The sequence below is a fragment of the Tachypleus tridentatus genome, chromosome 7 (assembly GCF_004210375.1).
Source record: "Tachypleus tridentatus isolate NWPU-2018 chromosome 7, ASM421037v1, whole genome shotgun sequence".
In the NCBI taxonomy this organism is placed as follows: domain Eukaryota; kingdom Metazoa; phylum Arthropoda; class Merostomata; order Xiphosura; family Limulidae; genus Tachypleus; species Tachypleus tridentatus.
Window position 1 is genome coordinate 110,561,683 of NC_134831.1, and position 27,844 is coordinate 110,589,526.

General features: G+C 34.1%; 1 protein-coding gene across 1 annotated transcript in view; it reads left to right on the plus strand.

The window, feature by feature from the left end:
* The window catches only part of LOC143256395 (coatomer subunit gamma-2-like), a 51,374-nt gene that overhangs the window by 12,458 nt on the left and 11,072 nt on the right, over nucleotides 1-27,844 (plus strand). The window contains 18 exon segments of the mRNA XM_076513584.1: nucleotides 3,555-3,706; nucleotides 3,949-3,973; nucleotides 5,060-5,110; nucleotides 11,865-11,957; nucleotides 13,269-13,355; nucleotides 13,570-13,686; nucleotides 13,808-13,866; nucleotides 15,831-16,000; nucleotides 16,003-16,031; nucleotides 17,664-17,875; nucleotides 18,833-18,984; nucleotides 22,372-22,527; nucleotides 22,559-22,567; nucleotides 23,762-23,941; nucleotides 24,204-24,332; nucleotides 25,266-25,328; nucleotides 26,071-26,216; nucleotides 26,789-26,957. Coding sequence (XP_076369699.1) covers nucleotides 3,555-3,706; nucleotides 3,949-3,973; nucleotides 5,060-5,110; nucleotides 11,865-11,957; nucleotides 13,269-13,355; nucleotides 13,570-13,686; nucleotides 13,808-13,866; nucleotides 15,831-16,000; nucleotides 16,003-16,031; nucleotides 17,664-17,875; nucleotides 18,833-18,984; nucleotides 22,372-22,527; nucleotides 22,559-22,567; nucleotides 23,762-23,941; nucleotides 24,204-24,332; nucleotides 25,266-25,328; nucleotides 26,071-26,216; nucleotides 26,789-26,957 — 1,999 coding nt within the window.

Sequence of the window (27,844 nt, forward strand, 5' to 3'; positions counted from 1 at the left end):
GCCATCCACTCCCAAACATTTTCAGTGGGGTTCAGTTCGGGCGAACACGCTGGATGGTCCAAAAGAATCACGTTGTTCACCATGAAAAAGTCCTTTGTCCTGTGGGCATTGTGGATTGCAGAGTTGTCCTGCTGAAAGATCGTCATTTCCACAAAAGCAAGGACCTTCAGTCAATAAGGATGCTCTCTCCAACATGCCAATGTAGCCAGCTGCTGTTTTGACACCCTTGTATAATCTGAAGCTCCATTGTTTCATGGAAGGAGAAAGCACCCCAAATCATGATGGAACCTCCTCCACTATGTCGTGTACAAAATGTCTCCTGTGGGATATCCTTATCGTACCAGTAACGTTGGAAGCCATCTGGATCATCCAGTTTAAATGTTTCTCATCAGAGAAAAAAACCTTCATCCACTTTTCTACGTCTCATGTTTGGTGCTTCCCAGCGAAGTTTAATCGAACTGTTTCGTGGTGTGGAAGGAGGCATGGCCTTTGAAGATGTTTACGGTTTTTAAACCCTTTCTCTTGTAGATGCCGTCTTATTGTTCTTGAGCTGCATTCTGCATCCATAAAGGCCTTAATCTGGTTCGATGATTGGCTGGTGTCTTGGTGGACAACCTGGCTTCTCTACACATTAGAAGTTAGTAATATGATTTGTACCAATAATTATTCTGAATACACCATGCTTTTATGAATGATCTTAATTTTGATTGACACATAAAGGAATTTACTGACATCTGACTGTCCCAACTCTACTTTTCAGCCTCTTTGTTGGTCAAACTTGATTTTACAAACATTTATTTATTCCAGTTAACTATGAAAAGTGAGGTTATGGTATACTGTGGGGTAGGGGGTAGTACTTATCCCCTCATTTTTGACAGACATATACACAATATTTTGCAAAAGTGTTAGGATGAAGTCAAAAATTAGGTTTCAGGCTACTTTCAAAGAACAGTGGTTAGTAAATCACGGGTAAAACATCAAAACTTCATTCTTAGTATTCAGTATAACAGGAAGTGCTTGAGTCCAACAAACAGTTAATATTTTGTATCTAAATAGTCTTTCAGGCAACAAACTTAAAGTATCCTTTGTTTACTCCATATTTCTCTAAGACACTCCCATAAATATTTTTGGAAACAACTTTTGATTTGTCAAGTTTTTGATCTATCAAATTCTTGAACTGCTCAATTTGATTGAAGTTTGGGGCTCTTTTTGGAGTCATTGTATCATTAGTAATTTCTTTATAGTTTGGGTGAGTGTTTGGGGTCATTATCTTCTTGGTAGTAGAACTCTTTTCCAATTATACACAAACAACTGTTATGGTATTTGCTCTAGTTCATTGCTCTATCAATTTTGCAATTTTCTCTACAGAAGAAAAACACCCCCAAACCATCACACTGTCTTCACCATGGTTCATGGTAGATGTTATGCATTAAAACAAGTCTTTCAATTTTCCACCAGCCATACAACCCACACTTTTAAACTGATATCACATGCTGGCTTCTTTCTATATAATTAAGACACTGCATGGGTTACAATGACAGTTATTTCAAACAGAACCCTTACAACACGCTCCAGGTACAAGCATATGGTAATTCTAAACAATGATGAGTGTTCTCACTCTGGCTTATTCAGTTATCAACAAGAACCAGTAAAGAATTATCATAGTGTTAACATTTTGTTATGGTATGGAAGGTTTAACTACATAAAATGGAAAGAATGACATAATATTATCTTGTTCTAATGGTTTAGTACAGTGCTGTATTTATGATATATTATTTGTTAAAAATTACATTATCTGTGGATTGGTTATCTGAAGGGATCAAGGAAGGGTCAAGATGATGATATTAAAAATTACAAACTACTTGGTGGATCAGTGGAACAAAGGTACTGATTTCATTTTACTGTATTTCGAAGATAAGACAAGTTTTAAAACTTTGAAAAGACATTTCATGTAATTAACTTGTGGAATGAGTTGTGATTGTGAGTAGTGGATACCAGTACTCTTTAGAAGATGATTTCTTGAAAAATAAAGGATGGACTTAATTTTCAGTTTTATCCAGGGACAACCTTTAAGGACCTTTTTTTGTCTGTAATATTGTTATAAGGTTTGTTTTTATGGTAAGACCAGATTGATCAAATACTTTTCTTTAATTTCATGAAAGTTACTAGGACCTAAGATGATGAATTGTTATATAAAATGAAAGTTACTAGGACCTAAGATGATGGATTGTTATATAAAATGAAAGTTACTGGGACCTAAGATGATGTATTGTTATATAAAATGAAAGTTACTGGGACCTAAGATGATGTATTGTTATATAAAATGAAAGTTACTAGGACCTGAGATGATGAATTGTTATATAAAATGAAAGTTACTAGGACCTAAGATGATGTACTGTTATATAAAATGAAAGTTACTAGGACCTAAGATGATGTACTGTTATATAAAATGAAAGTTACTAGGACCTAAGATGATGTACTGTTATATAAAATGAAAGTTACTAGGACCTAAGATGATGTACTGTTATATAAAATGAAAGTTACTAGGACCTAAGATGATGTACTGTTATATAAAATGAAAGTTACTAGGACCTAAGATGATGTACTGTTATATAAAATGAAAGTTACTAGGACCTAAGATGATGTACTGTTATATAAAATGAAAGTTACTAGGACCTAAGATGATGTACTGTTATATAAAATGAAAGTTACTAGGACCTAAGATGATGTACTGTTATATAAAATGAAAGTTACTAGGACCTAAGATGATGTACTGTTATATAAAATGAAAGTTACTAGGACCTAAGATGATGAATTGTTATATAAAATGAAAGTTACTAGGACCTAAGATGATGTATTGTTATATAAAATGAAAGTTACTAGGACCTAAGATGATGTACTGTTATATAAAATGAAAGTTACTGGGACCTAAGATGATGTATTGTTATATAAAATGAAAGTTACTAGGACCTGAGATGATGAATTGTTATATAAAATGAAAGTTACTAGGACCTAAGATGATGTACTGTTATATAAAATGAAAGTTACTAGGACCTAAGATGATCAATTGTTATATAAAATGAAAGTTACTAGGACCTAAGATGATGTATTGTTATATAAAAGACTGGTAATTTGTATCATTGGTCAAATCACGGAGAACAGTCTTATAATAACATGCTTACTTGTGGACAGATGTTATTTTTCTAAGTTTTAACTATGACTTGTTTACAGGAAGCCATTACACAAGAATCTGAAAGATTCGTATGAGTTGGTAAAATTAAATGTGTACTTTTTACCTTACTATTTTCCAATAACATTAAGTTATATAAATATGTATGTACAAATCAGTAAAAAAAATGTTTATTTCAGTTCAATATTTACACTTAAGTAGCTATTCCTTGCTCTATGTACAGTTTAATCTGAAAGCTGTCTAAGTATCTCTAACTGTATAAACTATTGAAGTAGCTTTTCTTTCTTGAGACCACTATATTACGAAACTGTGTACAACCATCTTGTACCAGGACAACTAAAAGACACAATGTTTTTTATTCCAGGGGGAGCAGGTGGGAACCACTGAAGCCACTGAAACTTTCTTTGCCATGACAAAACTGTTTCAATCCAAAGATCCTGTCTTACGTCGATTAGTGTACCTTGGCATCAAGGAATTATCCAGAGTTGCTGAGGATGTCATTATTGTTACCAGCAGGTAATCTTTTCTGTTAGAATCTGGGTGACTAGAATTAAATACATCTTAAATAAATAAAGACATGATTGGAATAACAAGTTTATCACGCTGGAGGATGTTACACATTCTGTGTGTTTGTATATTACTATATAAAGTAACTTGATTCTTTAAAGGCGTGTATTTTGACAGAAATACAGTGTGTAAAATGTGTAATACACATGAATTTATTATTTGTTTTGACCAAGTTTTTTCTTGTTTCATAGTTTGACCAAAGACATGACAGGAAAGGTAAAAAATGTTTTATTTCTTTTTATGTTGTTTATAATTAATTTCCATACAACTATAAAAGGGTTTACTACATAGATGTGGTTTGTAGCTTATACTAGAGAAATATCTAAAACAGTCAATACAAATTTATGTGAAAACACGAAACAAAAATATATCTGAATTAAAGGTAGTGTCAGATTTACAGTCATCAAACTCTCTTCACTTTGTTGTTACCACTAAATAGTCAACTAGATTCAGTATTTGTGTTTAACATAACTGAATCATCAATGACATCAACTGGGATGAATATATGGATTTAACATTGTCAGCATTATTGTGTATTTGAATATGTAATGTCTGAAAAAAAAACTATCTAATACAACTATTGTATGTATGTAGTGCTGCTTTTCTTTAATAACAACTGGTGGAGATCTGCAGATTAGGGTATACAAACCAGTAAGGTCTGGTGATTAGGGTATACAAACCAGTAAGGTCTGGTGATTAGGGTATACAAACCAGTAATGTCTGGTGATTAGGGTATAAAAACCAGAAAGGTGTGGTGATTAGGGTATAAAAACCAGAAAGGTCTGGCGATTAGGGTATAAAAACCAGAAAGGTCTGGCGATTAGGGTATAAAAACCAGAAAGGTCTGGCGATTAGGGTATGAAAACCAGAAAGGTCTGGCGATTGGGGTATGAAAACCAGAAAGGTCTGGCGATTGGGGTATGAAAACCAGAAAGGTCTGGCGATTGGGGTATACAAACCAGAAAGGTCTGGCGATCGGGGTATAAAAACCAGAAAGGTCTGGCGATCGGGGTATAAAAACCAGAAAGGTCTGGTAATAAGTTTCTGAAAGCTGCATGTGACCAATGATAATGTACTTATTAACTGTCAACAAGGATTGTTTTCATCAGTTATGAAAAAAAACAATAGTAGTAAATCATGTTTTATTAAAGATGTATGCTCTAATGATTTAGAAATAGTAAGTTTTATATTTGTCATCCATTATTTGATTTCATATTGTGTAAGGTATTACTTCACACAAATATATAGTTTATGACAGTAATTACAACAGACACTAAAGTAATTGTTTTATGTGTATTACAGGAGGATCAGTACAGAGCTTCAGCCATCCGTGCTCTTTGTAAAATTACAGATGTAAGTTTTGAAACAATGTTTGTTACTATATAGAGACTACCAATTGTGAAAAGAACCTCAACTTTCTTTATAATTAAAACATGCTTTCTTTACTTTAAAATAATTTCTTGTTGATGGATATTGTTCAATTTCTATCTTTATCAAATGTTATTTTCGGTGTTTTATCTTGATTTTTAGAAAACACAAGCATCAGTAGTGCCTGATCAGGACATCATTATATCTTCAAACATTTTTTTTCAAAATATAACAGAAAAAAGATGCCTTTGTCATATCCATCCCTTAGGTAACAAACTATAACAAAGAAACCTATGGCCTTTGTCATATCTATCCCTCAGGTAACAAACTATAACAAAAAGAAATCTATGGCATTTCTCATATCTCTCCCAAAGAAATCTGAGACATTTTTCCTGACAGTCCCCTGGATAACAGAATACAGCAGAAAAGAGTGGAAGCCTTTGGGTGTGGAGTTTCTCTGTTGGTGTATTTTGTCCACATTTATTCTGTATATTAATGTTCCCAACAGTTTCCCCTCAGTGTGGATTCCTGTACTTGGTGAGGGGACCTCCTAGGGAAGATTCTTTCAATTCATCTCCTCTGGGATGTAAACATACACCCATATGTTTGCTATACGTGGTGACCCATGAAGGGGAGGAGAGATTCCTGGTGGTTTAGGGGTCCAACCATAACACACCATTTTGGCCTTGAATTCCTGTACACAGGTAGCCTTGGGGTGGCCCCCCTTGGGTTAATCAGCTGGTTCACTTTGGCTAGGATCAACCAAGCACCAGTGTTAGATATTCTCAACAGGTGTTGTGCAAATTGTATCTGATACTGGTGTTTTGGTATAGTTCTCTGAAACCCTGGTATTGCTGCAGTATCCTTGTTTGACATTGCAGTGTGTCCCCTTGTACTGGTGGGTTGATTTAGTGAGCACTGAAATTTTCATTTTTTATTATGGATCCTCCAAATAAACTCTTAAATAAAATAGTGAAAAAAGAGTCCATAGGAAAACGACCACTTCTTGAAAATTCTTAGCAGCAACCTTCAACATCTGTAACACCGATTGTTCCTCATTTTCTTATCCTACACTCTATTTCAACCAAACCTTTAGGGCAAATGTCTCCCTTCTTCATTCAGAAGGGAAAAGAGGGACTTGCTGGCTCCCCAAAGTCAGTAAAGAAGCTTTGATCTGGTGGCATATTGGTGGAAACATCCACAGTGAGGTGTATCTCCACTCGCAAAGATGGAATTACAATGCTGACCAATCAGTGATGTTGAGAAAACCCACTTGTAGAGAAAAATATTTGTGGAAATGGCTCGTTTGGGTTGAGAACATTTTTTACATGGAGGAGCGAACAATGTTTTGACCTTCTTTGGTGAACCTGACGACAACCAAAGAAGGTCGAAACGTTCACTCCTCTACGTAAAAAATTTTCTCAACCCAAACGAGCTGTTTTCACACAAATAAATGCTGACCAATATCATCTTTCTGACATTTACATCACCATGTCCATCTTCCACCATCAAGGCAGGTTATCTTAATTGCAGGGTACAGCCATACATTCCAAACCGTCTCTGATGTTTCCAGTGTCAGCAGTTTGGTCACTCAAAAATGTCATGTTGTGGTTCCTTGATGTGTGCGTGTTGCTGTGGCAAGGACCATGATGCTTGTGAGTGTGAAATGGACCCTAATTGCATCAGTTGCAATGGTTCTCACCGTCCGACTTTCATTCTTGCCCTAAATGATTGGAAGAAAAAGAGGTGCAGCATTTCAAAACAATTCATAACATTACTTCTCCTGAGGCTTGAAAGTTGCTGTCCACCACTTCATCTCAGACATATGCTACAACACTTCATTCAACTACTACAGTGGGAGTGCAGACAGATATCTCTGTGACTCCAAAAGAATCACTCTCTAAACAAATGAAAAGTCTTTTGACCTCCATAGTTTAAAAAATTGGTGAATCAACATCAACACCCATCTCTGTCCCTTACTTACATTCCAACAAATCCCAAGATCCACTTGCTTTGGTTCCAGTTACAGGCATTTCCTCAGGTACATCTTCTTCTCCCACCCCAAGTTGCAAAACAATCATTCGTTTATGTCTTCAGTCACTGGAATCCTCTTCCAACAGCAAAGACCTGTCCAATTGACCCAGGGCAGGATTCATGGAGGTCAATAGATCTCTCTCGAATAAAGACAGCAAAGAAAAAAGACGTGGTCATAAAAAGAAGGGTACTCCACCCAATTTTCCTACACATAAATAAAAACAGCCACCCTTATACAATGGAACTGTCGAGGTTTACGTTCTAATGTGGATGACATCAAAACACTATTGTTTCCTAGCATCCTATATGTCTTTTTCTCATAGGAAACATTTCTGAAACCTGCCGATACAGTCACCTTTCGGAGGTTTTCTTTCTACAGAAATGACAGGCTGCGTGATGGACGAGTGCATGGAGGGGTAGCACTGTTGGTTGATCAGTATGTGCCTACCCTGTCTTTTCCACTCAACACACCTTTGGAGGCCATAACCATCCATGTTTCCTTGGGTTGCCATCACTGTCAACAAACCTGTTGCCTGGGGAGAGATATGATCAATCAGACCTTGATGCTCTCATTGAACAGTTGCCGTCTCCCTTTTTAATCCTGGGGGACTTTAATGGACATCATCCCCTCTGGGGAAATGCTGATATTGATAGGAGGGGTTGCTCTGTAGAGTGTATGCTCTCTGTTCACAATCTTTCTCTTTTCAATACTGGTTCTTCCACTTATTTTCATGCACCTAGTCAGTCCTTTTTTGCTATTGATATCTCAATTTGCTCTCCTTCACTATTCTCCCATTTTTCATGGAGGGTTGACAATAATCCATGAGGCAGTGATCATTTTCCTATAATATTTAGAAACTGGTCGTGGTCGATATCACCTGACCCATGTACCTTGGTGGAACCTGGATTACACAAACTGGCTCTCTTTCACTGCTCTCACAGAACTTGATTCTGCTATTGTCTGTAAGCCATCAATAGATGACAGTGTAGCAGCAGTAACTGACTATATTATACAAGCAGCTGGTCAGTGTATTCCTAAAATCTTGACATGTTTTCCACGATATCCTCGTCCGTGGTGGAATCCTTTCTGCCACATGGCATGGAAGGCTCAAAAACGGATCTGGGATAATTTCTGTAGATATCCCACACTCTTGAACTGTATTGCTTTCCAGCAGGCCCACGCACATGCTCAGTGGGCAACAAGTCAAAGACAGAAGGAATCTTGAATAAAGTTCACAACCAGTAAATCTTCTACCACTAGTTCCAAAGTCATATGGGACAAGATTTGAAAGGTCAATGGGCAATATAATTCTGTTCCCCCCTCAATCTTGCTTTCTGATGGCCAGGAAGTAGCTGATACCTGGAGCATCGTTGATATTCTAGATGAAAGATTTTGCCAGGTTTCTAGCACTTCTGCTTCTTCCTCCACCTTGTTAGCCATCAAGACTCGGGCAAAGCGACCACCTCTTTCCTTTTGAGCTGATTTTCTCTGACAGTAAACATCCCTTTACACTGGTGGAACTCAAACTGGCCCTTCATCGGTCTGGCAGTACCTCATTTAAACCTGATGATATACACCATGAAATACTGTTCCATCTATCTCCTGCTTCTCTTGCTATTTTTCTGATTGTTTTTAACAGAATCTGGCAGTAGAATGTTTTTCTTGATGCCTGGTGCTAGGCTTTTGTTCTACCTTTCTCTCAGCCTGGGAAGGATCCCAGGATTTGTTCAAACTACCGTCCAATTGCTTTGACGAGCTGTCTCTGTAAGATTTTAGATAGGATGGTTTATGCTAATCTTGTTTGGTTCCTAGAATCAAAAAACTTCTTGCCAACCCAGTGTGGGTTCCAATGATTGTGCTCCACTGTGGACTACCTGATTTGACTTGAAACATCAATCAGAGAAGTTTTTCTCAGATGACAACATCTTTTATCAATATTCTTTGACATTGAGAAGACTTATGATACAACATGGAGGTGTGGCATTTTGTGAGGCATCCATATGTATGGGTTACGTGGCCATTTGCCCATTTTTATTAAAAATGTTTTAATGGACAAGTGATTCCAAGTTTGTGTGGGTTCAACACTTTCCCGTTCTTTTCTACAGGAACGTGGAGTCCCTCAGGGCTGTGTTTTGAGTTTCACACTTTTCAGTATAAAGATTAATGCCATCACTGAACAAGTCCCTCTCACTCTTTTGAATGGGCTCTATGTCGATGACTTTCACATTTTGTGTCAGTCGTCGAACATGAGGTACATTGAGCGCCAGCGACAGATTACCTTCAATCATTTACTGAAGTGGACCACAGCAAACAGCTTTAACTTCTCTCTCTCTAAAACTGTTTGTATGCACTCTTGCTGCCAACGGGGTATTTACTATGATCCTGAACTCTACTGGTAGTCTCTGAGACAAAGTTCTTGGGGGTTTTTCTTTTACCTTAAGCTGATCTTTGTACCACACATCAAGCAGCTAAGGGTAAAATGTACAAGAACACTTAACATCCTCCATATCCTCTCTTCCACCATTTGGGGAGCAGATCGATGTTCTGTGCTAAAGATATTATGCTCTTAATTGATCGAAGCTAGACCATGGATCACTTGCCTACACCTCTGTCAGGATCTTGGCCTTAAAGATGCTGGACTCTGTTCATTATCAGGGACTTTGGCTCTGCTCAGGGGCAGAAATGCTCAGGGACTTTCTGCATTTCCCCAGTTCAGAACTTGTACACATTATCTCATGAACCTCCTTTGCACCTCTTCTGTTTGCAGTTGTCTTTACTGTATGCTTTGAAACTTTGTTCCTTATCAAAGCATCTCACCTGGAGTTGTGTTTTCCTTCCTGTGTGGGCCATACTTTTTCAGAACAGATGATCTGCCATTGCTCCTTTTGGCCTTTGTATCAAGGTGCAGTTGGATGAATAGAGTCTGTCCTTGGATAACATTGCTGTATCCACTGATCAGGCCATCCCACCATGGCTTTTTACGGTACCCCAATGTGACCTGTCTTTAAGTCATCTGAGAAAAGTAGACACTCCCGAATGGAAGTATTGTTTGTTACTTGCTGAACATCTTTTGAACCATCCTTCCATTCCTATTTATACAGATGGTTCGAAATCAGATGAATTTGTGAGCTCTGCTATGGTTTGTTGTGGTTTGGTAGTTGTGCACAGAATTCCCTCTACAACTTCTGTGTTCACTGCTGAACTGTATGCCATTTCTCGTGCCTTGGATCACACAGAAGTTAAGCAGTACTCAAATTGCATTATTTATACTGACTCAGTTCTTTACCGGCCCTGGAATCTCTTCACGTTGGTTCACACCCTGTTCTCACTGATATTCAAAACCAACTGGCCCATTTCTCTATAACATCTACTTCTATCTAGTTTTTGTGGATACCGAGCCACATTTGCATTCGTGGGAACGAGCTTGCTGACACTGCAGCTTAAATCTATCTGCTCTGGCACTATTACTGCTGTGTGTATTTCATTTTTGGACTATGGTCCTGTATTCAAGGCTTGGCTCTGGGCCAGTTGGCAGTCGATTTGGAGTGAGCAACGTGAAAACAAGCTTTTCCAAATAAAACCCTGTGTTGGATGTTGGTATCTTGCTTTCATAAAGATCGTATAGAGGAAGCTTCTCTTGGTTACAGTTTTTTAACTCATCATTTTGTTTCATCTGGAACTGATGCACCAGTGTGTAGTTTGTGTTACACTCAGATCACAATAAGCCACATTTTACTTTCTTGCCATCATTACGACTCTTAACAATGGCACCTTAGAAAACACTCAAATACTAAATAAAGAAACAAACATAAACAAATGCAAAATTAAAGAAGCCTTACTTATACAACAACTTAAACCCAAAATAAACCAATATAAAGGAACGCCCTTATACCTATATTAAATATAATAATATAAAATTATATATTCAATCTAACACCACCCTCTACATTCTGACACTCAGTTACACAACTCCTTTCAAGCATGTGGTCAGCTTCCGGTCAGTTACCTCTTTCTTTCTTTGTGAACCTGACGATGACCGAAGAAGGTCAAAACGTTGTTCGCTCTTTTACGTAAAATATTTTCTCAACCCAAACAAGCCATTTTTGCATATATATTTCTATACAAGTGGGTTTTCTTGACATCACTGTTTACTAAATTTACTTTGATTTTAACTTTTTACCAGATGTTTGGTGCAGATAACCTAGCTAATTTGTGTCATAAAACACCAAATCAACCAACCAATCCATCAGTTTAGTAGTAGTTATATTTGTATGTGTGTGAAGTGTCTTTATGGGATTATTTTGTCCACATTTATTCTGTATACTAATGTTCCCAACAGTTTAGTAATTGTAATATTTGTGTGTGGAGCTTCTGTATTGGATTTTGTCCACATTTATTCTGTATTCTGATGTTCCTGACTGACCTGAAAGCTGTCTTGATACATTAATACACAGTATTGTTATTGTGATTTATTGAACTTTATTAATTAACAATATAAATGTTTAATTTGTGAATACTAAATATCAAACTAATAAAGAATTGTGTTATATTACAAACTTATTTTTACCTGAAAAATATGTATTGATAAATGATTTTTCCTAATTAATGTCTAACCTGTAGTTAATAGTTTTAACATCTACTCTGATGTGATCATGGTTCTATTGAAGTAAATTGTGAAAGATGTTCATTTGTTATTATTTATAGAGTGGAATGTTACAAGCAATAGAAAGATACATGAAACAAGCAATTGTGGATAAGAATTATTCAGTATCTAGTGCAGCACTTGTTTCATCCTTGGTAAGGGTTATTTAATTATGGTGATGTTGTTTTTACCTGTCAGTGACAAACTGTAGGACAGTGAAATGTGATTATTAGATGTTAGTCAGAAATATGGTGTAAGTTTTGAAATTATTGTAATGTGCAATCTGTTTTTTATTTGTAAAATTCTGTTTTGTTTTATTACTTCAGAAATTTAAGTTTTGTTTGTTATTGAGAAAAAATAATAAATCTTAGATATTTAAGAAAATTCTCTCTTTTAAGTGTAAACTTTTGTTTTTTCTTTCAGTTGGTAGTAAAGATTTTCCTCTTTGGTATTATCATAAATGTTTCCTTATGTAAAAAAACAGAAGACACATAATACACTTTATCTTTAAAAGAAACAAATTGAAAACTTAAGATTCTGTGTAGAATATTTCTTGTTTGTTTATAAGATCCACCTGGAGGATATTCAGACCTAAGATTTAAAAACATTTCCTATCAATCTATTTCTTAGTGTTTTATGTCATTAAGTACATACAAAGTCTATTAGAATAATGTGTTTTATGTCATTAAGTACATACAAAGTCTATTAGAATAATGTGTTTTATGTCATTAAGTACATACAAAGTCTATTAGAATAATGTGTTTTATGTCATTAAGTACATACAAAGTCTGTTGGAATAATGTGTCAGTGTTTTATGTCATTGAGTACATACAAAGTCTGTTGGAATAATGTGTCAGTGTTTTATGTCATTGAGTACATACAAAGTCTGTTGGAATAATGTGTCTGTTTTATGTCATTGAGTACATACAAAGTCTGTTGGAATAATGTGTCTGTTTTATGTCATTGAGTACATACAAAGTCTGTTAGAATAATGTGTGTTTTATGTCATTGAGTACATGCAAAGTCTGTTAGAATAATGTGTAAGTGCAATCTTTGGTCATTTGTTTTTTTCCTAATTTTTTAGAGATCTATAAGAATGTAGTCATGAAGTGACACCTGAAGTTAGCTATAAAACTTCAGTTTTACATGTTTTACACTTGGTGTTCAAAATCAACACTTTATTGTACAAAACAATGTTCAAATATAGATCTAGTTTTAAATCAGTGAAACGTGTAACACTGATGTTTATTTCTAAGTGTATATGTTTCTTGTAACACTTGTATACTTGCATTTTGACTTTATACTATGGCAGTAAAATAGTTTTTTAAAATTGTGTAGGCAGCTCTTTGTAAGCATTTAGAGTTGTGAGTATAAATTATGTTTAGAGAGCAAACAGCTGGAAGTCATGTTGTTTTGTTCAGTTTGTTCTGCTTGTTAGAAACTGATTTATTCTAAACTGTTCCCAGCATTTGATGAGAGTGAGTCCTGATGTTGTAAAGAGATGGGTTAACGAGGCTCAGGAAGCCGTGAATGCAGATAATGTTATGGTGCAGGTAAGCTAACAACTTGTTAATATCTTTACTAAGGATGGCTTTTGTTGGTATACCTCTGTTTTTCATTGCAACTTCTCACTAAGTAAAATAATGCACACTATTTCATTCCAGCTATGACTAAAATATTTGTTTTTATCAACAAGTGAAATTACAACTTTTATTATAATTTATGGAACTATTTAGGACTGTCCTTGTGTTTATCCTTTGTTTTCAGTATCACGCTCTCGGACTTTTGTACCACATTCGTAGATCTGATCGTCTTGCTGTGTCAAAACTGGTGACAAAATATGCTCGTTTTGCTCTCAAATCTCCATATGCTGTGTGTATGCTGGTAAGTATTTATTTTGTAATACATGCTTTAGTATTTAATAATGTTATGAATTCCTGTAAATGTTTTAAAATTTACTCTTGTTGTACGAGTACTTAACCAATGTCATTTTTCTTTCTTCCAGATTCGAATTGCCAGTAAACTCATTACAGATGATGGCCTTGGGGTAACTATTAAATATTAGTATTTTAATCAGCATTACTTTATAACATGTTTCAGCTTTGCCAACAGGTAATAAATCTCAGTTCATGTTAAGATGATCAAATTGATATCTCAAGAAACCACAAGACTCTCATTCACTTTAATTTTTGATGAAACTTTCTGTGTAATTTAATCAAAATAGAATCATTCTAACTGGACTTTAAGTACTCTAAAGATCTGATGCATATTATTAGCTTCCTTATCTCTTCTGTATACTTGTAAGAGTTTCTACACCAGTAGGTTTCAGCATACCATTAATTTCTCACCATTTCTGTATCATGCAAGGTAATTGTATCAGATGGTATCTTGTTCTTTAGAATTTAGCAGGCTTTATGTGTGGTACTTGAAATGTTATTATTTACATTGTGTTTAACATCTAGAACTTGGAAAGTTTTGCTGTTAATATCAGTAAAGTTAGGGAATCTTTAACACATATAGTGTTAGTGTATATAGTTTAAGTGTAATAACATACAAAAACTGTAGTCTAGTAGCAAAAATATTTATTTTAATTTTTCAGTTTTTGTATTTAAGAATTGGCTTTAGCATAAGAATACATTAATCAAATGTACAGAAAGGAATGTTATCTCTTTTTGCAATTCTTTGGTTTTAAAGATAAAATTTTCTAGCATTCCATATAAGCTGTTATACTAATGGTTTCAGTAGACAAACATCAAATACGTTGGTTATGAAATATTACAGAGAATCAAAAGTAAGTACTTTAAGATATTTGTGTGTATGCCTTTTCACAACACACTTCATTTGCAATCTTTTTCCTGTCAGAAATTGGGATTCATATTAAGGAAGGTAGAATGTTTAGTTCTGAGTAAAATCAGTTGGAATATGTTGTATATAATTTTTAAACTTGTATGTGTGACAGCGTTCTGTTAAAATTATCATAAATGTTAAGGATCCCAGTGTGAGACTATATGAAGTGCTGAGATGTGAGGGTCCTGGTGTGGGACTATATGAAGTGCTAAGATGTGAGGGTCCTGGTGTGGGACTAAATTAAGTGCTAAGATTTGAGGGTCGTAGTGTGGGAATATATGAAGTGTTAAGATGTGAGGGTCGTAGTGTGGGTCTATATGAAGTGTTAAGATGGGAGGGTCGTAGTGTGGGACTATATGAAGTGCTAAGATGTGAGGGTCCTGGTGTGGGACTATATGAAGTGTTAAGATGCGAGATTCACAGTGTGGGACTATATGAAGTCTTAAGATGCGAGATTCACAGCGTTGAGACTATATTAAGTGTTTCTAACACTTACGGGCTGTGATTGGTTCATAACAATTACAAATGTAAAAGTAATGGTTCTTGGAAGTATATATGTGTAAAACTGCATGTATTGAACTTATATGAAAATAAATTATTTACAAAAAACATGAAGTCATGTTAAATAAGGTAGGTTGTGTATAATTAGTAATGGTAGAGAGCAGTTTCAAGATATTTGTTCAAAAGAAAAGGTTTCACAATTCTAATCTGGATAGCTTCTGTAGTTTCTCTTCTGTTTATTCATTTCACTTCATACAATTTTAACATTTTCTTCTGTTATAAAACATTAAGTTTCTTTTAAAAAATTGGAGATGTAGGACAGTCTTTAAAGCATTATTTGAACCATGTTCACTTCTCTTCATGTTTTACCTAAATACAATTAATCACTTGTTACATTTGATTTCTTACATTGTACCTTTAGTTTCACTTTGAGATATTTTTTACTAATGGTGTTTCTGATGTTGTACTTTAGTATTTGTATAATTTGTGTTAATGTGATGTTCTGTATTCTAAGAGGGATGTTACTATTATTAACACATTCATTAAAATGGATGGTGCTTTTGATGGTATTTTAGTGGTTACATTACACTTTTAATTACTGCGAACTGATGTCTCCAGTATAAACCTGGTGACTGTGTGAAGTATTTTGTAGTTTGTTTATTGTCCTATAAATATTTTAGGCCAGACAGTCCATTGTTTGAGTTCATAGAAAACTGTCTAAGGCACAAGAGTGAGATGGTGATATATGAAGCAGCTAATGCTATTGTTAACCTGAAGTCCACAACACCACGTGAACTGGCACCTTCCATCTCAGTCTTGCAACTTTTCTGTAGTTCCCCAAAGCCAACACTTGATTTGCTGCTGTTAGAACACTGAACAAGGTAAATTGTTATTCACAGGCCAGAATTTCAGTTTCTTCCTCTCATAAAATATAATATTAAACTTGTTTAAGCATCAAGATGTTGAATTAAACACAAAGCCTTCATGTAAATAAGGTATTGACACTTTAGCAATGCAAGATATTTAAATAATACTGTACCAACACTGCCAATAAACAGTTGAAATAACACCAGGCTAACACTTTAGCAGTTTAAGCTGTTGAAATAACACTTTAGCAGTGTAAGCTGTTGAAATAACAAAGTACATCAGTATTTATCATCCATTTTAAAGATAATTTCAGTTTCTAGCTCTAAACTTCACAGGAACAAGGTGTTTAGTTGGTAGAGAGAGAAATGAAATCCACCAGCTCATCTGACGTGTGCTTCTAAAACAATGTGGAATAAACTGTTGGTCATTAAATGTATAACTTTTCATAAAATGTGGATGTTTTTAATTCAAAAGTAATGAGGTTTTGTTTTGCTGATGTTACAAGAATCATAAGGTAAAGTGTAAATGTTTTATTAATACAACACTGCAAATTAATCATATGAATTCATAAATCATGTATCGTGGTATCTGATATTATAACTTGGAAAAAGTTTGGATACAATTTGAGAAATTATATGAATATAAATATAAATCATGTATCGTGGTATCTGATATCATAACTTGGAAAAAGTTTGGATACAATTTGAGAAATTATATGAATATAAATATAAATCATGTATCGTGGTATCTGATATCATAACTTGGAAAAGTTTGGATACAATTTGAGAAATTATATGAATATAAATATAAATCATGTATCGTGGTATCTGATATTATAACTTGGAAAAAGTTTGGATACAATTTGAGAAATTATATGAATATAAATATAAATCATGTATCGTGGTATCTGATATTATAACTTGGAAAAGTTTGGATACAATTTGAGAAATTATATGAATATAAATATAAATCATGTATCGTGGTATCTGATATTATAACTTGGAAAAAGTTTGGATACAATTTGAGAAATTATATGAATATAAATATAAATCATGTATCGTGGTATCTGATATTATAACTTGGAAAAAGTTTGGATACAATTTGAGAAATTATATGAATATAAATATAAATCATGTATCGTGGTATCTGATATTATAACTTGGAAAAAGTTTGGATACAATTTGAGAAATTATATGAATATAAATATAAATCATATACCATGGTATCTGATATTATAACTTGGAAAAAGTTTGGATACAATTTGAGAAATTATATGAATATAAATATAAATCATATATCGTGGTATTTGATATTATAACTTGGAAAGAGTTTGGATACAATTTGAGGAATTATATGAATATTTTTTGAGACAGTATTGTTATATAGCAACATTACCAAAAAAGTGAAAAATTCCTATATATAAACATTTTTATTAGTAGAATCCATTATTATTTGCACTTTGTTGTTTCAAAATGAAGGTAACCAAGCTGCAGTAAATATACACAGCTATTTTAGCTACAGAATTTTGTGATAAACGTTCTTGAGAAAGTGTAAGTATGGTACATAAAATTGTTTATGTTGTGTTTACTTCCATTTTTTGTGGTTGAAACTCTTCACTGGAATTTGATGCATTTTTCTGTCACCAGGTGTCCATGTCGCATCCTGCAGCTGTCACAGCTTGTAACATGGATTTGGAGAACCTTATCACTGATGTTAACCGTAGTATCGCTACTCTTGCCATCACAACATTGTTAAAAACTGGCAGTGAGAGCAGTGTAGAAAGACTTATGAAACAGATATCCAGCTTCATGTCAGAAATATCTGATGAATTTAAAACAGTGGTAGTACAGGCAATCAGGTATTATGGCAAGAGAAGTGTTTTCTACTGTAGTTTGAAATAAGAGAAATATTGGATATTGTTCTTTTATATTTTGTTTTTTGTAGCCATCCATTTATCTTCCAAGAAGAGAAGATTTGTTTTTTGTATATTTTGTTTTCTGTTGTATATAGCTGTATTTTCTAACTAACCATTTCCCTGCTAACTTTTGTTTCTTTTCTAGATGTGACAGTAATAAAATATTTAGCCTTTCATCTTAGGTATTGTCCTGGGTGGGTGGGTAAGCAGTCCATCTTGAGACTCGCATCTTTTCTTTTATCTAAAGTGTATTAATGTTCAAGTTGTACAAATTCAATTTTTTTTAAAGAATGTGTTATGAAGTTCAGAATTGTGCATCTGCAAATCAGTAAATAGCGGGTTTAGATAGAGTAATAACAAACAGTATTATTTACATGTTAAAGAATTTGTACTGGTGAAAGAATTATTTCTTTCATTCAATATTTTGTTCACAAAACTGTAAATAAACTAAGTATGTTTCAAATATAACATGAATTTAATAAGCACATAAAGTTAGTGAATTTTAAAAGTTCAAATTGTTGGACAATAGTTTGAGCTAGGGATTGACTTATTGAAGGAGATAAGAGGCTTAATAGTGCATTTTAAGATGGTTGCTGTGGGTATTGAAACTTTTTTTTATAAATAAGGTTAATAGCAACTGTTTCGACCTTAGGTCAAATTGAAACGATCTCTATTTTAAAGTTTTAATACCCGTACCAATTTTCTTGAAATACATTTTTACTTTAAGTAGGTTTATTGTCATTATGAAGAGGTTTAATATAAAGTATTTCACAAGAACATGAAGAATAAATCAATGTTTTCATACAAGATTAGGTAGTGACCACAGAAGTGGAGCTTGGGTTATTTGTTAGTCCTTGAAAAATAGCATAACTTACCATTGCACAATCTTACCTATTTAAGGTCACTTTGTCAGAAGTTTCCAAGGAAACACACTGTCATGATGAACTTCCTGTCATCAATGTTAAGGGAAGAGGGAGGGTTTGAGTACAAGAAAACTATAGTTGACACCATCATCAACATCATTGAAGATAACCAGGAAGCTAAAGAACCAGGTGAGTAGACAGAAGGTGTATGTTAACGACTCTATTATGAATTTCTTAAAATTATAAGGTGTTATTGTTTGTCAAAAGAATGTAATTTACAGACAATTCCAGGATAAAGTGGCATTAACTTCACACTTCTCCTGTGTGATACTGTACTGATTCTTTAGATAATTCTTACTTCACACTTCTCTTGTGTGATACTGTACTGATTCTTTAGATAATTCTTACTTCACGCTTCTCCTGTGCGATACTGTACTGATTCTTTAGATAATTCTTCACACTTCTCCTGTGTGATACTGTACTGATTCTTTATATAATTCTTACTTCACACTTCTCCTGTGTGATACTGTACTGATTCTTTAGATAATTCTTACTTCACTCTTCTCCTGTGTGATACTGTACTGATTCTTTAGATAATTCTAACTTCACTCTTCTCCTGTGTGATACTGTACTGATTCTTTAGATAATTCTTACTTCACTCTTCTCCTGGGTGATACTGTACTGATTCTTCAGATAATTCTTACTTCACTCTTCTCCTGGGTGATACTGTACTGATTCTTTAGATAATTCTTACTTCACTCTTCTCCTGTGTGATACTGTACTGATTCTTTATATAATTCTTACTTCACACTTCTCCTGTGTGATACTGCACTGATTCTTTATATAATTCTTACTTCACACTTCTCCTGTGCGATACTGTACTGATTCTTTAGATAATTCTTACTTCACTCTTCTCCTGTGTGATACTGTACTGATTCTTCAGATAATTCTTACTTCACTCTTCTCCTGGGTGATACTGTACTGATTCTTTATATAATTCTTACTTCACTCTTCTCCTGTGTGATACTGTACTGATTCTTTATATAATTCTTACTTCACACTTCTCCTGTGTGATACTGTACTGATTCTTTAGATAATTCTTACTTCACGCTTCTCCTGTGCGATACTGTACTGATTCTTTAGATAATTCTTCACACTTCTCCTGTGTGATACTGTACTGATTCTTTATATAATTCTTACTTCACACTTCTCCTGTGTGATACTGTACTGATTCTTTAGATAATTCTTACTTCACTCTTCTCCTGTGTGATACTGTACTGATTCTTTAGATAATTCTTACTTCACTCTTCTCCTGTGTGATACTGTACTGATTCTTTAGATAATTCTTACTTCACTCTTCTCCTGGGTGATACTGTACTGATTCTTTAGATAATTCTTACTTCACTCTTCTCCTGGGTGATACTGTACTGATTCTTTAGATAATTCTTACTTCACTCTTCTCCTGTGTGATACTGTACTGATTCTTTATATAATTCTTACTTCACACTTCTCCTGTGTGATACTGCACTGATTCTTTATATAATTCTTACTTCACACTTCTCCTGTGTGATACTGTACTGATTCTTTAGATAATTCTTACTTCACTCTTCTCCTGTGTGATACTGTACTGATTCTTTAGATAATTCTTACTTCACTCTTCTCCTGTGTGATACTGTACTGATTCTTTAGATAATTCTTACTTCACTCTTCTCCTGTGTGATACTGTACTGATTCTTTAGATAATTCTTACTTCACACTTCTCCTGTGTGATACTGTACTGATTCTTTAGATAATTCTTACTTCACTCTTCTCCTGTGTGATACTGTACTGATTCTTTAGATAATTCTTACTTCACTCTTCTCCTGTGTGATACTGTACTGATTCTTTAGATAATTCTTACTTCACTCTTCTCCTGGGTGATACTGTACTGATTCTTTAGATAATTCTTACTTCACTCTTCTCCTGTGTGATACTGTACTAATTCTTTATATAATTCTTACTTCACACTTCTTCTGTGTGATACTGTACTGATTCTTTATATAATTCTTACTTCACACTTCTCCTGTGTGATACTGTACTGATTCTTTAGATAATTCTTACTTCACTCTTCTCCTGTGTGATACTGTACTGATTCTTTAGATAATTCTTACTTCACTCTTCTCCTGCGTGATACTGTACTGATTCTTTAGATAATTCTTACTTCACTCTTCTCCTGTGTGATACTGTACTAATTCTTTATATAATTCTTACTTCACACTTCTTCTGTGTGATACTGTACTGATTCTTTATATAATTCTTACTTCACACTTCTCCTGTGTGATACTGTACTGATTCTTTAGATAATTCTTACTTCACTCTTCTCCTGTGTGATACTGTACTGATTCTTTAGATAATTCTTACTTCACTCTTCTCCTGCGTGATACTGTACTGATTCTTTAGATAATTCTTACTTCACTCTGTGATACTGTACTGATTCTTTAGATAATTCTTACTTCACACTTCTCCTCGTGATACTGTACTGATTCTTTATATAATTCTTACTGCACACTTCTCCTGTGTGATACTGTACTGATTCTTTAGATAATTCTTACTTCACTCTTCTCCTGCGTGATACTGTACTGATTCTTTAGATAATTCTTACTTCACTCTTCTCCTGCGTGATACTGTACTGATTCTTTAGATAATTCTTACTTCACACTTCTCCTGCGTGATACTGTACTGATTCTTTATATAATTCTTACTGCACACTTCTCCTGTGTGATACTGTACTGATTCTTTAGATAATTCTTACTTCACTCTTCTCCTGTGTGATACTGTACTGATTCTTTAGATAATTCTTACTTCACTCTTCTCCTGGGTGATACTGTACTGATTCTTTATATAATTCTTACTTCACTCTTCTCCTGTGTGATACTGTACTGATTCTTTAGATAATTCTTACTTCACACTTCTCCTGTATAATACTGTTCTGATTATTTAGAGAAATCTTCCAATGTGAAGACAGATTTTCTAGTTTATTTCCAAACTCTTACAGTTTAAGTTATACAGTAATATATATCACAGCTCATGCAGAGAATAGAGTTGTGACAGTTAATGTATTATTATCAGTTATTCTAAGATTAATCCATTAGCAAGACAAAGAAATAGTGATTTACACTAGTTACAACGTTTTTTTTTAACTTAAGAATCAATATAAAGCAGAGTATGGAATCAGTGTTAAAACCTTGTGGGTTTAGTATAAACTGACAGTATATAAGCTATAAATGTACCTTTAATAAAATATTTTAAACAAGCAGGAAGGAAATAACATTTACTTATCAGTTGATATGTAAATAAAGACTAAAACAGTGGACCAGACTTGTACTGCAGTTAAACTAGTGTTGATCACTTATCTAATGAAAAGTTAGTTGTTTGATCCAGTGGTTTTTTTTCGTGTAGAACATTGATTAGGGAGAATCTTTGTTTTATCATAAATTATGAAGTTACCATTGTTTAGTTACTGTTTTTTGGTCTAAGATTTATTTTTGTTCTTAATAAATACAAAAACCTGTAAACATGGATATTTTTCACATTTAGGTTTAGCACATCTTTGTGAATTTATCGAGGACTGTGAACACACTAGTTTAGCTGTACGCATCCTTTATTTGCTCGGTAGAGAAGGTCCCCGAACGTCCCAACCATCCAAGTACATCCGGTTTATCTATAACAGGTTAATCCTAGAAAACCATCCAAGTATCTATAAAACAAAGTTAAAGTGGCTCAGTTAGAGCAGGTAAGTTTATCTATAAAACAAAGTTAAAGGTTAAGACTTGTGTATCTCCTAAACAAAGTTAAAGCTCAGTTAGAGCAGGTAAGACTTGTGTATCTACCTAAAACAAAGTTAAAGTGGCTCAGTTAGAGCAGGTAAGACTTGTGTATCTACCTAAAACAAAGTTAAAGTGGCTCAGTTAGAGCAGGTAAGACTTGTGTATCTACCTAAAACAAAGTTAAAGTGGCTCAGTTAGAGCAGGTAAGACTTGTGTATCTACCTAAAACAAAGTTAAAGTGGCTCAGTTAGAGCAGGTAAGACTTGTGTATCTACCTAAAACAAGCTTAAAGTGACTCAGTTAGAGCAGGGAAGACTTGTGTATCTACCTAAAACAAACTTAAAGTGACTCAGTTAGAGCTTGTGTATCTACCTAAAACAAAGTTAAAGTGGCTCAGTTAGAGCAGGTAAGACTTGTGTATCTACCTAAAACAAACTTTTTCTGTCATATATTTAGAAGAAAGATAAATAAAAATGCAATTTTAACTGTCTGAATAGCTTCAGTTAAAAAACACAGATGTTTTATATGTATGTGCATCTGGTGGTGGTTCTTTAACAAGCTTGTTGCTAAATCGTATGACAGTGATTTGGGATCACAATATATGGATTGGGTGACACAAGGTCTTAATTATTGTGTTTATACTATATTGTACAGAAAACAATAATCCTGCCTGTATGTAATAACATGTCACTTAATGTTTACTAAGCTGTGTTGAGAGACTTTTTGTCTGGTGTATCTTGAAATAAAAGGCCAATAGCTGGTTATAATATAAACTATTTTATTTAATGGGAAAAAAAATTTAGAATAAACTTAGTGTTCTGACCAGATTTAAAGTTAGGCAGTCAAACACTAGCCTTTACTTACAAGTGAATTGAATGAACAAATTCAAAATAATATTTTGTTTATTTTATCAGGCTTAAGACAATTTACTTCCCTTTAATAAAATACTAGGAATAAATCACTATATTATATGGTTATCTCCAGGTTTTATCTTGTAATAGCTTATTTAGCCTCATTATTGAAGTACATAAATATCTTGAGACAAGACATACAGCTGTTTGGTCATGTGTTTATCACATCTGATATTGATTAATTAAACTGTGTAAAGTTTGATATGTTATTGTACAAATCACCAAGTTAAATGTATGATTGTTTTCCAGCGGCAGTGAGCTCTCTGTCGAAGTTTGGGGCTTATTATGACGATCTTCTTCCTAACGTCTTGGTACTGCTGCAACGATCGCTGTTGGACTCAGATGATGAAGTTCGAGATAGGGCCACCTACTACTTGGAGGTTCTTATGCAGAAACAGCGAGCCCTTAACTCCCAGTATATTTTGAACAGTAAGTTTGACTGTTACTCTGTTCACTTTCCTAAACAGTGTATTCCACTTTTAACAGGATTTTGAAACACTAAGAATATTATAAAACTTTTTTTTTTTTAAATCTAAGAATCAAATTTAAGGATAATGAAGACTGCAAATGGAATTGAGATTTGGTTACATTGTCTCATCTGTACTTTGATGTATGTTAGCAGTAGCAGAGATTTGGCTACAGTTGCTGTATTATACATATTATTCAAATTAACTTCTGTTTTTATTCTCAGACTTGCAGGTGTCTATCATCGGTTTGGAGAAGGCTCTTCATCATTACACCCTGGAACCTTCAGAAGCTCCGTTTGACATCAAGACGGTTCCCCTGTCAACTCAGATTAGTAGTGAGGAAAAGAAACCAGGTCTGATAAACCATTTGAAACAGCTTGTTTTTAGAATGATACATTAAGTTTGTTTCTTGTATAATAGGAATTCTCAACCATTCTGAATTCACTGGGTTTCTCTGGCATCAAATTTGTATCACAGAACCCTTCACAGCATTCGTAGAAAACATTTGCTGCAATACTGTATTAATAATTCTAGACAGAGCAGTACATTAAGTGAAGTTATGTGTCCACACAAAAATATACAAAACATGAACATTTCTCCAGCCAGTTACTCCAGTACATATGATGAGAAGCATGTTCTTTCAAACAATAACAGTTTACATCAGTTAATCACCTGTTGGTACCTAGTCTTGCTGATAAACATAAAACAATGTATCAACTTGTTGTGTTATTATTAAACCTACTATACTAAACAAAAGAAACATGATGTACATTATTAGTAATCCATTTATAAGTAAGTCTTGACCCATAAGGATATTCAACATTTTAACATTCCACAAAGCCCTTCAGAACTCCCGAATGTCCTTGGTTGAGAAGCACTTTGTAGTAGTTTTTAATAATGTTTCCAGTTAATAAATGTTAGTTTTAGAAGGGTCACTAACAAGTAAAAAGTTTATATACTTCATACGTGATTGTTAAATGATTTTGTAACTCCTGGTTTTGTAGCTTATCAGTTAGTTTTGTATTACGGAAACCTGTTGCATCATCTTTGATTTGTTGTTTACATTTAGTTGTAATTTTTTAGTACCAATAATATGACCACTGTTCAGGTCTATTGAAATCTGTCATAATAAAGCTAAGTAAATTACCATCAGGTGATGTGTTTAAACACTGGCTTTTTGTTTGAGAACTTAACTTTCTAGCAATCAAATAGTTTCAAAAATATTTTTATTCTACAATTTGAGTTCGAAACAGTATGTAGGTGTCATTGATTTGTGTTTATTTTAGAAATAATGCCCGTTGGTAAACCAAAAGAAAAGATTGCTGCTTCAAGACAAGACATCTTTGCAGGTATGAAAGTACTTTAAAATATTTTTGTATTTTTTTCCTAGAATCAGAAAGTTATGTGTAATGCAAAGTGTTATAGTATTAGGATCAGACAAGAATATTTTGTATGTTGTATGCATGAAAACATGATATTCCAGGGTTTTCAGGTACAGTTTATCTATTTTTATTGTGAGCTTGCAGATGAGTCATCAATAAATTGTGTTGTTTTTTATCTACAAATGTTAGTAGATATTATTTATTGTGCCTTTGTTAAAACATTGTTTTATCTCTGCGTTAACCCCTTTTCCAACTAAGTACTTTGTGTTACCAGAATGTATGAAAAATTATAACGTGAAAACAAGAAAAGATTTGTATTTGTTTGATTTTTATCTTATAAAAGAAAGGCCCTACAGTTTATATATCGTGTTGAAAACATTGATCAGAGTGTGCCCCTGTAAATTGAAATAATAGAATTAGGTTAAGAAAAATGAGTTTAATTTAACTTGTTTGATTCAGTGTAGGTTAGCTCCACACACTTATTTCAATGTCATGATACTATTGTTCATACTTTAAAAAATGGATAAAGGCACACACACATATATGTCTGGTGTGTAATTTGTAAATTATTTAATCACTGTCCTTGTTTTTGTTACATTTTTAAGTTCATTAGTTTCAAAATTTCACTTTATTATTGAGAAAATAAAATTGACTTGTAAGGTTTGTTAGAATACACAGGCCACAATATCCTTTAACTTCTATCTTGTAGAACAACTTGGGTCAGTGACAGAGCTGGCGTCTATGAATCTTGGTCCACTCTTCAAATCTTCACAACCAGTGGAACTTACAGAATCAGAAACAGAATATGTTGTTCAGTGTATCAAACATACCTTTCCTAACCATATAGTTCTTGAGGTAAAGTACAGCTGGATTTATATGTATTATTAAAGGTAGACGTATATGGTTTTGTTATTATGTCATGACCATTGTTTCTTTAATACTAGTGTTGAGATATGCTGGCTTAGAGTACCACGTCATTCTAATACTTGAACACTGCATTCTTAGGGGCTTTATTATACCAGCCGAGTTCCTTGATTCATATAACTTTTTAGATAAAACTTTGGTAACACAACTGAAAAGACTTGAGTTATCCCTCCTGTGCCATGTTTGTCATGGCTTATATCCTTCCATTGCGTTATCCCTCCTGTACAATGTTTGTCATGGCTTATATCCTTCCATTGCGTTATCCCTCCTGTACAATGTTTGTCATGGCTTATATTCTTCCATTGCGTTATCCATCCTGTACAATGTTTGTCATGGCTTATATCCTTCCATTGAGTTATTCTTCCTGTACAATGTTTGTCATGCCTTCCATTGAGTTATCCCTCCTGTACAATGTTTGTCATGGTTTATATCCTTCCATTTTAACCTTTTGTAATGTTATTGTAAAAGAAAATGATATATAAAGTATTTTTCTACATTTCTAGTTTGACTGTACTAACACTCTGAATGACCAAATTCTTGAAAACGTCCAAGTTGAAGTAGAACCTGCAGAAGGATTTGAGCTACTATGTAATGTTCCTTGTTCCAAACTACCATACAATGTGACAGGCACAACATATGCCTGCCTCAGGTTACCAGATGATCCCCTAGCAGGTTAGTCAGCTGGTGGTCACTAATAATTGTGATAAAGTATAGTAACAGAGGTGAGACAGTAGTCAGTGATAAGTGGTTGATAAAGTCTAGTGACACAAGTCAGCTGGTGGGTAGTGATAATTGTGTGATAAAGTTTAGTTACACAAGTCAGCTAGTGGTTAGTGATAATTGTGTGATAAAGTTTAGTTACACAAGTCAGCTGGTGGTTAGTGATAATTGTGTGATAAAGTTTAGTGACACAAGTCAGCTGGTGGTTGGTGATAATTGTGTGATAAAGTTTAGTTACACAAGTCAGCTGGTGGTCAGTGATAATTGTGTGATCAACTTTAGTAACACAAGTCAGGTGGTGGTTAGTGATAATTGTGTGATCAACTTTAGTTACACAAGTCAGATGGTGGTTAGTGATAATTGTGTGATCAACTTTAGTAACACAAGTCAGCTGGTGGTTAGTGATAATTGTGTGAAAGTTTAGTAACACAAGTCAGCTGGTGGTTAGTGATAATTGTGTGATAAAGTTTAGTGACACAAGTCAACTGGTGGTTAGTGATAATTGTGATAAAGTTTAGTGACACAAGTCAGCTGGTGGTTAGTGATAATTGTGTGATCAACTTTAGTTACACAAGTCAGCTGGTGGTTAGTGATAATTGTGTGATCAACTTTAGTTACACAAGTCAGCTGGTGGTTAGTGATAATTGTGTGATCAACTTTAGTAACACAAGTCAGGTGGTGGTTAGTGATAATTGTGTGATCAACTTTAGTTACACAAGTCAGATGGTGGTTAGTGATAATTGTGTGATCAACTTTAGTGACACAAGTCAGCTGGTAGTTAGTGATAATTGGTTGATCAACTTTAGTTACACAAGTCAGCTGGTGGTTAGTGATAATTG